General features: G+C 41.2%; 1 protein-coding gene across 2 annotated transcripts in view; it reads left to right on the plus strand.

Moving 5' to 3' along the window:
• Fam169a (family with sequence similarity 169 member A) overlaps positions 1–12058 on the plus strand; it is a 57105-nt gene that overhangs the window by 32813 nt on the left and 12234 nt on the right. For both annotated transcript variants that reach the window (XM_042261673.2, XM_076552101.1), the window contains exons 6-8: positions 2283–2462; positions 9749–9877; positions 10679–10785. In XM_042261673.2, coding sequence (XP_042117607.2) covers positions 2283–2462; positions 9749–9877; positions 10679–10785 — 416 coding nt within the window. The remainder of the gene's footprint in view (positions 1–2282; positions 2463–9748; positions 9878–10678; positions 10786–12058) is intronic.

Consider the following 12058-nt stretch of genomic DNA (forward strand, 5'->3'; position numbering starts at 1 on the left):
GAGCGAGTTTATTGAATACATTGCAAGCCACAGTAAGAGCAGATAACAGTAAGTCATAGATAGATAGTAAAACATCATTAAATAAGGTACTTAAAATATCTAGTAGAAATCAGTCGAGAAAGCCCCCTTGGGGCAGGTAGCTAGAGTATATCTTGACAGAGAGTGTCCCGTGTCATCCCCCACTTCGAGGCTTCCAAGTAAGAGAACAAATAGCAGCTAACAGTAATGTCATTAAATCCATCAGAAGCCCAGTGGGGAAGCCTTATTAAGGCAGCCAGCTGGAGCTCCAGGTAAGAGAGTTCCTGAGCAGAGTTTCCCCAGTAAGGCTCCAACAGATAGCAATGACATCATCACATCTGTAGTGCTCAGATAACCAGCTGAGACCAACTGGGGAATTTGACAGTCAGCTGGAATTCCTTGTTAGCTTTCTGTCCAGGGATGAGTTTCTGGAACTCATAGAGATCCACCTGCCCCGCCTCCTGAGTGCTGGGATTAAAGGTGTGTGCCACTGCCTGGCTTCTCTTCTGTTCTTATATCATGGGATTAACAATAGTGACATCTGTTGGAAGTATCTGACCTTTGTTTAGCTGTATTTAAGAATGTGATGTTTTTACCTTTGGGCTGTTTTTTTTTTTTTTTTTTTTAAAGATTTATTTATTTATTATGTATACAGCATATATGACTGCAGGCCAGAAGAGGGCACCAGATCTCATTACAGATGGCAGTGAGCCACCATGTGGTTGCTGGGAATTGAACTCAGGACCTCTGGAAGAGCAGCCAGTGCTCTTAGCCGCCGAGCCATCTCTCCAGCCCCAACCTTTGGGCTGTTTTGTTCTCTTCTCTCCCTGTCACAGTGTTCTTGCTTTTTTTTTTGGGGGGGGGGGTGGCACATCTCCAGACAAGGGCTTAGAGGATCCTGTGAGACAGACATGTTTAGGGCTGAAATGGGGCAGGACCAGGGACAGCTCTACCGAGAGCCAGCTTCTCAATGAGCAGAAGCAGCTCACAACAACTTACCAGTATAATGCATGGTGGTAGGGTTGATGGTTTAGTGCCGAGGCTGTTTGGAAGGCCTGTGGAGCAGTGTTGTACCCTGGGCAAGGGAAACAAGGCCCCAGGTGTTGTTACTGCTACTGCTTCAGGATTCCTGATTGTTGTTGTGGACTATGTAGAAAGAGCCAGGGTGAGTAACTGGACACATGGGTGGTGAGACTTACTGAGAAAGTGGGTAAACTTGAGGGAGTATGTTTTCAGACTGTCTCTACAGAATTTGGTTATAAATAGTATACATCAAATGTGTAAATTGCTATTTGTATTTTAAATAACACTTTTGTATATTCGCATACCACATAATTTACCCATTTCAAATGTATCACATCTCACCGATTTTAAATAATTTTTATTGCTACAAAAGACAAAACTGTATACAATAGGAGTCACTTCCATTTCCAGTCTTTGGCAACCAGTAATTAATTTAGATCATACACCATGTGGCTTGATACACCATGTGGCTTGTATCTAGCTTTTTTTCTTTCTTTTTTTTTTTTTTTTTTTTTTTGGCTTAACATTCTTTTTCCATATCTCAAATCTCATATATCGTAGTGTGTATCAATACTTCTTTAAAAAACTTACTTACTCATTATATCTGTATTACTGTTTTGTTTGCATGTATGTATGTATATCATGTGCATGTCTGGGGTTCTCAGGAGGAAGGCATTGGATCCCCAGAACCGGAGTTGCAGGTGGTTGGTTGCCATCGTGCGGTGCTGGGAACCAAACCCAGGTTCTCTGCTGAGCTGTCTCTCCAGCTGCAACACTTCATTTCTTAGGACCAAGTAACAATGTCTTATGTAGTGTTCTAGTCAGACTTACTGGTCGCTGTGACCACATACTTGAACAAAAGCAACTGAAGGAAGAGTTATTTTTGGTTCATGGTTTTAGCAGTTTCAGTCCATGATAGAGACAGGGAGAAGGTTAGGGTTATGTCTAAAGATACTATGTTATATATGTTATATATGTATAGTCAGAGTCAAGTATGTCGGTCATGAAATGGATTGAGCCATTTGTCTTCTATTACTTGACCATTAGAAAACATAAAATAATAGCTATTCTTATTACACGTATACATTAGAGTGTTTAACACTTTATATTATAGAATATATGCATTTCTTTGATGTGCCTCTTAACATAAGGGAAAAACTATTCAGAAACATTAACTCGTATTTACTAAATGTACGTGTAGTTTAATGTGTAAAATTCTTTGGTCTCTCTTACTACTGCAGGAAGCTTATGTGCCTCATTTCTTACTCAGAGTTACCAACTGCCAGTTCTTGATACAATGTTTATAAGAAAGAAATACAGAGGAAAAGATTTGGGGCTTCATATGCTGGAGGACTTTGTTGACTCCTTTACAGAGGAGGCACTCGGCTTGCGGTATCCACTGTCTTCTCTCATGTACACAGGTAAGTGGACTGAGCTGAAACTGGTCACCTGAAATTTGTTTCTCCAGAATATTATGAATGTATAGATACCAGTTTTAAATGGGATTAGCATTTTTTGCTTCCTAGGGCTTAACTTTCCAATGTAATTTTATTCTATGCTATCTCGTTGTTACATGGAGCATAATAACCTTTTTTAATGTTTGAAGTCAGGGCCACACTATAGGCCAGGTTGGCCTTGAAATAGTGGCCTTCCTGCCTTAACCTCTGAGTTTTGGAATTATGTGCCAAAAAAGACAACATTTTCTGCAAGGCTTTTTTCTTTTCTAAAACTTGCTTATTTTCAGGTGAAAATTTTTGTGCCTTTCTCACTGTACTGTACTTTTCTGATTCCTCTCCATTTTTCTAAAGCCTTCCTGTAGTTTTCATCTCTTAGGGTGACCCTGCAGAGATGTCTTACTTAGGTAGTCTGCCACCCTCACCCTCACCTCCACTGATAACCAAAGCTCCTAATGGCCTCTCCTTTTTAGAGTTGATTACAAATAAACCGTATTGTGGGGGTCTCCGCAAACACCATGGCCAGCAGAGTAATGATTCACTTGAAGAAAGAAGCAAATGCAGTTCAACATGACTCAGTAGCCAGTGTTGGTTCAAACTTCCAGAGTCTGGCACTGGGCAGTTAATTTTAAGCATATTTAAGTACAGTACAATTTGGAAAAAAGTTTCCTGGTGTAACACAAGCCCGTGTCTACAATAAAGCTTAAGGCATAATTCCATCAAAATTCTTTTCAAAGTACCTGTCACTTCTTGTATGAAAATGGGTTCTATAGATAGCTTACATGTGTTACCCTAAGGGCTAGGGGAGGCTCTGGTGTGGCAAGTGCTCTTAACAATCCTGTAGATAGTGCAGAGGTCATTTATGCTGTTAACCATTTCTGGTCCTGTGTGTGGGAGCCTGGGGGAGCCAGATGTGTCCTGGCCCTACAGATAGCACAGAGGTCGCCTCGCCTGTTAACCACCTTAGTTCTCAGCCTTCTGGTCAGAAAACAGGTTATATATCTCCTCCTTTGAATAGACAACCTTGTGTGTTCAACTTTCCTGATTTTCCTAGTGCTTATCTGTGAGTACAAGGACATCTGTGCCCCTACACCCAGTTATCAGAGACAGGTCATTCCACTTGTGCGTTTATTTACACTAACTCATATTCTCTCATTAAAATGGAATCTAACAACTCCTAGGGTTATTTGCATTCTTAAATTTAAGTGTGCACTATTTAATAGTCTGAGCGTAGGATAGGTGTTGGAGAGAGACTTTTCATAAGTCTTCCTTTCCTCTACTCTTCCTCTTTAATAAACCATCGTTTAGAATGCTTGAGTGCTTGTGTGCATGTGTGCCTGCCTGCCTGCTTGCCAGCCAGCCACATATGTGCCAGTGTCTGGATGCCAGAAAGGACATTGGATCTCCTAGAGCTGGAATTATAGGCAAGTTGTAAGCCACCCAACTTAGCTGTTGGGATCCAAACTCAGGTCCACTGAAAGAATAGCAAGTATTTTTGACAGCTTGAACCATCTCTCCAGCCCTTCTTTTCAAGTTTTGTATCAGTATTTTATAGTGTTTATTATAGGAAGTTTTCATTTTTTTGGTTAAATTTATTCCTAGGTATTGTTAAGGTTCTAGTAAATGAGATTGTTTCCCTGATTTCTATTTCTAATAACTTGACATTAGTGAGTCTGGGACATGGCTTGGGGAGTAGGAACACTTGCTTTGAAGGCAGAAGAACATGAGCTCAATTTCCAGCACCCGTGTGAAAGTGGGCAAAGCTGTGAGTGCTTGTAACCTCAGCATCTGAAGGGTGGAGATGGGTGGATTATCCCGAGCTTGTTGGCCAGTCAGCTCTGCCAGAACTGTGAGCTTTGGATTCAATAAGAAACTCCATTCCAGATAATAAAACAGAGAGTAATAGAGGAAGATACAAACATCTTCCAGCTTCTGCGTGGATAGGTACATGTACTCTGTACATTCACACACAACACACACTCCACCCAAGAGTAAATACGTCTATAAATTAAATACATAAACAGGAGCTGGAGAGATGGCTCAGTAGTTGAGAGCATTAGCTGCTCTTCAGAAGACTCGTGTTTGATTCCTAGCACTCATGGTTTCCCACAGCCCTCCATAACTGCAGTCCTGTGGGTCCTGCTCTCTCCTCTGGCCTCCATGGGCAGCAGATATACAAGTGGTGCACAGACACACTCGGGCAATGCCCATGCACAAGGAAGACTCCACTAAACAAGTTTGCCGTTTCTGGGTAGCAGCACTGATGTTCTTATATGTTGACTTTGTGTTCTGCAAGTTTACTGCGGCTTCGAACATAGAATTGAACAAGACAGATGTTACTGAGGAATTAGAATTTTCTTTTACAGCTTCTTAGTCCTTGATAAAAATAAATTAAAAACTATCAAACTTGAGAACTTGAGAGAAAAACCACAGGATTGTCAAGCTGTAAGGAGCAGCTAAGAGGAGAGAGACAGGGAAAAGGAAGAGTGAAAGTCAAGCGTTTGAGTTCAGGTCAGCAGTGGAGGTGTGTAGCAGCTGCAGCGAGGGCCGAGGGTGTATTGTATGTACAGAGACAATAGTGAGAGATGCCAGACCATCGGGAGAGTGTGCTTGAGAGTGTGGTCAGCTTCCCAAGATTAGACACACAGGGCAAAAGGAAAAGTAAACACTTGAATTTCACCTCAGAAAAGTGGCAGGTTTAGCAGTGAATATTTGTGAGCAACAGCCAGAAAAGAAGGGCTCCTGGGATGTGTGAGGCCATTATCTCAGAGAGGAGGTAATTATCCCTCCCCATCTCCTTTACACATCTTAGGTAAATCAGTTTTCCTGAGGCGTGGTCTCCTGCCCAAGTAATTGGCAAGCACAGTGGATTAACTTTTTTTTTTTCTTTACTATAATTCTTTTTCTCTTTTTTTAAAATTAACCAGTTAATTTTTTCCCCAGCCTTATCAGTTTCCTCTCCCTCCCTTCTCTCCTTCCAACCCTTCTCCCCATTCCCACCCCCCATCCACTCCCTCTACCTTCCTTCAGAAAAGTGCAGGCCACCCATGTATGTCAGCCAGCCATGGCATATCAAGTTGCAGCAAGACTAGGCACCTCCTCTCCTGTTAAGGCTGCACGGGGCAACTCAGCAGGAGGAAAGGGTCCCAAGAGCAGGCAACAGAGTCAGAGACAGCTCCTAACCCCTCTGCCAGGTGTCCCACAAGAAGACCAAGCCACACAGCTGCAACACATGTGCAGAGGGTCCAGATCAGCCCCATACAAGTTGTCTGGTTGGTGGTTCAGTCTCTGTGAGCCCCCATGAGCCCAGGTTAGTTAATTTTGTAGGTTTTCTTGTGATGTTCTTGGTTCCTCTGGCTTCCATAATCCTTCCTCCCCCTCTTCCACAGGATTTCCTGAGGTACCCCTAATATTTGGCTGTGGGTCAGCATCTGTTCCATCAGTTGCTGGGTGAAGCCTCTCTGATGACAATTGGGTTAGGGAACAGTCTATGAGCATAGCAGAATATCATTAGGAATCATTTCATCTACTTTTTTCTTTTTCGCCAGTCATGTTTGGTTCTATCCTAGGTCTCTGGGCTATCCAACCTCTGGGTCCTGGCCCTCTAGGCATTGTCAGGGGTGGGTTCCCACTCACAGTATGGGTCTCAAGCTGGACCAGTCATTGGTTGGCACTCCCATTACTTTTGCACTACCTTTGCCCCAGCGTATCTTGCAAACAGGGCAAATTGTAGGTCAGAGGTTATGTGGCTGGGTTGGGGTCAGAGTCCCTCCACTGGAAGTCTTACTTGCTCATAATAAATGGCTGGTTCAGGTTCCATATCTCCCATTGCTAGGAGTCTAAGCTAGGGTCACCCTCAAAGGTTTTTGGGAGTTTCCATTGCACTAGGTTTCTAGCTCATCTCAGAGATGCCCCCGATTCCAGTTGTCTTTCCTGGTACTCGCCCTCCATCCTCCCCCAACCTAATACCACCTGTTCCCATGCCCATCCCCCCCACTCAACACCTCCTCATATATCCCCCCCCCTCCGGGTCCACCAGTGATGTCTATTCTATCTCCCCTTCACAGTGAGATTCATGAATTCTTCCTTGAGTTTTCCTTGTCACTTAGCTTCTTTGGGTCTGTGGATTGTAGCATGGTTATCCTTTACAGTTAATAGTGGATTTACTCTTAAGGGAGGGGATCATAGTATATAATGTTCTCTTCTTTGGAATGATGAGCAGACAGATCTCTGTGAGTTCAAGGCCAGCCTGGACTACATGGCGTTTTCCAGGACAGCCAGAGGTACATAGAGAGACCAAAATAGACATACATACAAACAAATAAATAAAATGTCATGTCTTCACTCATCTAAGAATGAATGGATGGATGGATGGATGGGTGAATGATTGAATAAAATGTCATGTCTCCACTCATCTAATAATGAATGGATGGCTGGATGAATAAATGAATGGATAAAATGTTATGTCTCCACTCAGGGCCAGAAGATGACCAGGAGGAAGCAGCTTTCCCTTAATGGGTCTTGGTGTTCCTGAACCTCCACCTTTTCATGGTGAAAGCTGATCATGAGGGAAGGGTCCATTTTGAGTGGCCTCCAAGCCTGCTAATTCCTGTCTAGCTGCTTTACAGTCGTCTCTGTCTTCCTTCCTCCAGCATCTCAGACCGTCAATAGCTGACATAAAATCTAGACGACTCTGGGCACTGATGTGATGCCATAGATGTAAAACTTTACACCAGATCTCAAGTGATGGGTCCACAAAGCAGAGACCCACTGAAACTATTATACATAGTTGTCATATGTATAATATATGGTGTATATTTTAAAAGTCTTCGTATTTAAGGTTGGCAAATACTCAGAAATCTGAAGGGAAAAAAAAAACCCAATAAACTTTGGTCTCAAGCATTTGGAATAAGAGCTGCCTAACTGGTGAATGCAGAACTGTCTTGGTGTATGAGAGTTACCTTGGGTTAGAGTTCCTCATGCTCCAAGAACTACTTTTCTTATTCTAGCCCAGGGGCGTAGACTTATGGTTTGAAGGACTGGAAAATGCCCAGTTACAAGTCAGTCTATGGATTCACACTAGGTATTTATAATTTGTTCACATGATAGACTAGTATCCTACTGCTCTTGTGTTTAGTATACAGATTAGACATATTTGACAAAAATTAATTTTTAATGAGAATTACATATAGGCTCAGCATGCCTCACCAAAATACACAATGCTCCAAGTCTGAAACTTATTAAGCATATGTCACTCAAAAAGTTTCATGTTTCAGAGCGTTTTAAATTTTCAAATTAAGTATGCTCAATAGCCTATAGCTCAATAGCTATCGCCTATTCAAATATTTAAAATATGAAAAACTCTGAAACATTTAGCATTTCAGATATTTTTCAAATATCTCTTAAAATGCCAAAAAGAAGAGAGGAAAGTGAGGTGCCCAAGTCATTCAGTGAAGTAACATAACCTGATACCCAAAACATGACCAAGTGTTGGAACCCACTAAGTTTCCTAGTGGCTGTACCCAGCAGGACTGCATAAGAGATTGATTGGACCACAGGCCTGAGTATCAGGTGTTTGTAAGGGTCTACACTTGACTGTAACTAGCAAAGGGGAGGTATTTTGCTCCACCCCTTGGCACTGTTATAAATAGACTTTGGAATAAAGTTCTGGGCTGGTGGATAAGGATCCAGGCCCACCCGAGTTTATCCTGTATTTTCTCTCTGTTTCTCTCTGGCTTTTCTATTTCTTACTAAGTCTCTTATCCCTCAATCCTCAAGAGTTCCTGGGGTAAATAAGTGTGGGGGCTGGTCCGCCACAACCAAGGTAACTCACAAGAGTGTGCAGTCAGTAGTCTCAGTTACGAGTAAACTTGATGCTGGAGAGAGAACTTGGTGGTCAAGAGCATTACCTGTGCTGGGCGGTAGTGGCGCACGCCTTTAATCCCTCAGGAGGCAGAGGCAGAGGCAGGTGGATTTCTGTGAGTTTGAGGCCAGCCTGGGCTATAGCATGAGTTCTAGGAAAGGCTCTAAAGCTACACAGAGAAACCCTGTCTCAAAAAAAAAAAAGAAGAAGAAGAAGAAAAAAGAAAAAGAAAAAAAGAGCATTAGCTGCTTGAGGGAGTTTTGTACTGTTTATCATCTATACAGTTCATCTTCCCTTTGGAGCTGTTTGTAATCCCCCTCCCCTTTTCCTTTGCTCTCTAGGCATAATTGCACTCCTGAGGTCAGTGCATCCTTCTTTCTCATGTTGTCATATTTGCATGTCCATAACTTTAAAAAGCATAGTGTGGGGGCCGGGCGTGGTGGCGCACGCCTTTAATCCCAGCACTCGGGAGGCAGAGGCAGGCGGATCTTTGTGAGTTCGAGGCCAGCCTGGGCTACCAAGTGAGCTACACAGAGAAACCCTGTCTCGAAAAAACCAAAAAAAAAAAAAAAAAAAAAAAAAAAAAAAGCATAGTGTGCTTTGTGGTTGTTTTCATTTTAGCCAGTCTTTACAATTGTGATGGTATTTGTCATTTATTTCTTTATTTACACACTTCAGTGGTATTGTACGCAATGCTGTGTACTCATCATCACTGTATCTAAACGTTCCTCACGCTGAACATGAGTTCCCTTTTGGTAACCTCTGCTTTGTGTCCTTGTGAATTACCTATTCTAGTCAGGTCACCTGAGTGGAATCAAATAGTGTTTGGTCAACTGTTTGTCACTTATCTTGACAAACTAGCAAATGTTTTCCTCTACCATTTTGTGTAGTATGTTAAACTTTACATAGTGATGTTCTTTTGTACATGTATTATACTGACATTCTTTAGATTTATCATTTAAAATTTTTATTTGGAATTTTGTAAGATTTTTACTTTTAAGATATTTATGATTTTATGTGTATGGCTGTCTGGTTGGCATGCATATTGTACACCATGTGAGTGCCTAGTACCTGTGGAGACCAGAAGAGGGCATTGGATCTTCTGGAACTGGAGTTAAAGACAGTTGTGAGCCATTATATGAATGCTAGGAATCCAACTCAGTTCCTTTGGAAGGTCTAGAAGAGTAGCTAATGCTCTTACCCACGAAGCCATCTCTCCAGCATCAAGAGTTTTACTTGTAACTGAGACCGCTGTATACTCTGTGAGTTACCTTGGTCATGGTTTTGGTGTCAGGTTATGCTACCTCACTGAATGACTTGAGCACCTCACTTTCCTTTCTTCTTTTGTACTAGTTGAGATTTCTAGGAAATTGTTAAATGTGTTTTTCAGCTTCCAAGCAATACTTTGAAAAGTATCCGGGAGATCATGAACTTCTTTGGGAAGTTGAAGGGGTAGGTCATTGGCATCAGCGGACACCAGTCACCAGAGCGTTACAGAGAGAAGCAATTAAAGTTACAGGTAAGACAAGTAGAATATGGGACAGTTTAATAAGCAGTCGCTGCTAATGCTGGTGTCTGACACCTCAGAGCAATGTTGTGAGCTTTCTGGTTGCAGACCCACTTAAAAGTTTTTATTGGGCTTTTACTTACTAATAAAAACAGACCTAGAGGGGGCTGGAGAGTTAGGCAACACTTGTTGCTCTTGTAAAGGATTGGATTCAATTTCCAGCACCCATGTGGTGGCTCACAACCATCTGCATAACTCTAGTACGATGGGATCTGGCACCCTCTTCTGACCTCCTCAGGCACCAGGTATGCACATGCAATACATACATGCATGCTGACAAAATACTCATGCACATTAAGTAAGTCTAAAAAGTAAAATTAAGCGGTGGTGGTGCATGCCTTTAGTCCCAGCACTCAGGAGGTAGAGACAGGAGGATCTCTGAGTTTGAGGTCAGCCTGGCATACAGAGAAAGTTTCAGGACAGGTTCCAAAGCTACAGAGAAACCCTGTCTCAAAAACCAATAAATAAAAAGGTAGGTAGGTAGGTAGGTAGGTAGATAAAATTAAAACAAAAGACAAAGCCAGGCCTAGACTATCCCAGATAATGAAGTACTGCGGTAGGAATTGGCAGTAAAAAATCAGTGTATTAATGAAGAAGTGTGAACTAGGCTTTGTAAAGGAGATACAGCACACCTAGATTCTTGATTCCTTTTCGTTTATGCTGCTCTTGGGAGTTGATGAGAATCATTAGATACTATTAAAATGAAAATCAAATATGGCTGGTTTCTAATTTAACGTTTTTTTCTGTACACAGAGATTTCTCAATATGAAGCTAGAAGACCTGTGTCTGGAGAATATGGTCTTGCTACTGGACCAGAATATGAACCTGGAGTGGAAGACAGCCCGTCTAGTGAGATGCAGGTACACTTTGTGACCATCATAGGAGACAGCAGTGGCTTTGGGTCCTTTGTTTTTGTTGTTTATTGTTTTGGTGATCATGAACAGGGGGACTTATGTGTGCTATAAAAGTGTTTTACCAGTGAGTTACGTACGTCCCCAGCCCAGCCCAGCCCAGCCCCCCTTTTACTTTTTATTTTGAGGTGGGTCTCACCATGTTGCTTAGGCTGGCTTATAGTCTAGCCTGGCCCTGAACTTGAAAATATCCTCAGCCTCATGGCGTCATGAATAGCTCAGATTGTAGGCTTGTACTACAAGGCCCAGCTTACCTTTTAAATGTTAGTTTATTCAACAAATTAGGTAATTACAACTGCATTCATTTTCTTGGTGGCTTCTGTCAATGGATTATTAAAGATTTAATGCTTTTTGAAAAAATATTTTTAATGATGTTTACAGTATTATAAGCTAATTAAAGCTAATTTTAAATATACCAATATGGAAGGAAAAATACATACTGTTACCGATTATTAGCCATTGTTAATTTTTTGTATGTATACTTAATACAATTTCTTTTTCATGTCTTAATTGACATAAGAGTTAACTATTTGGATGAAGTTTTTATACCTGTCTAAAGATAACAATAAAACTACTGCAAAGTTAGTTTATATATACATATTTATATGTTTAGAACATCATAGTGTCTGTTCTTTTTCTTCCTTTTCTTGAGTTTGTTTTTGAGACTGAGTGTCATTTTGTTGCTGTGGCTGACCTGGAACTCACAAAGACTCCTCTGCCTCTTCCTCCTGAGTTCTGGGACTAAAAGTGTCTGCCACCATGCCTGGCTAGCCTCTGTTCTTCTTATGCTCTAGTCCATATTCCTTAGGTAGACACACATTCACATACTACTTTCAGTTATCATAAAAGCAAGAAAAACTAAAAACTCTGCTCTTCCTACAAATGTAATAAAGACTATAGTTTATTTTAATATGGAGCCAAATAATTTTAAATGTCATTTGAATGAGAATAAAGGTAGTAGCAATATGTCATAAGGTTAATAGCATAAATTGTATTTTCTGTCATTTTTTAAGTTCATATTCTTCATACTACTTTAATATTTTAGTTCAAGAAAGCTTTATAACCACTTACATAATTGTATTTTAACTCCGTGGTTCATTGTTTGGGTGATGGTGGTATTTGGCTTGCTTTCACTCATTTGTGTACATAAAACATTACATGTGTTTATCTTTTGTCATGTTTATCTTTTCTAGTTGAACAACAGGCTTCTTGAAGGCAAGAT

This window comes from Peromyscus maniculatus, chromosome 15 (assembly GCF_049852395.1).
Source record: "Peromyscus maniculatus bairdii isolate BWxNUB_F1_BW_parent chromosome 15, HU_Pman_BW_mat_3.1, whole genome shotgun sequence".
Taxonomy (NCBI): Eukaryota; Metazoa; Chordata; class Mammalia; order Rodentia; family Cricetidae; genus Peromyscus; species Peromyscus maniculatus.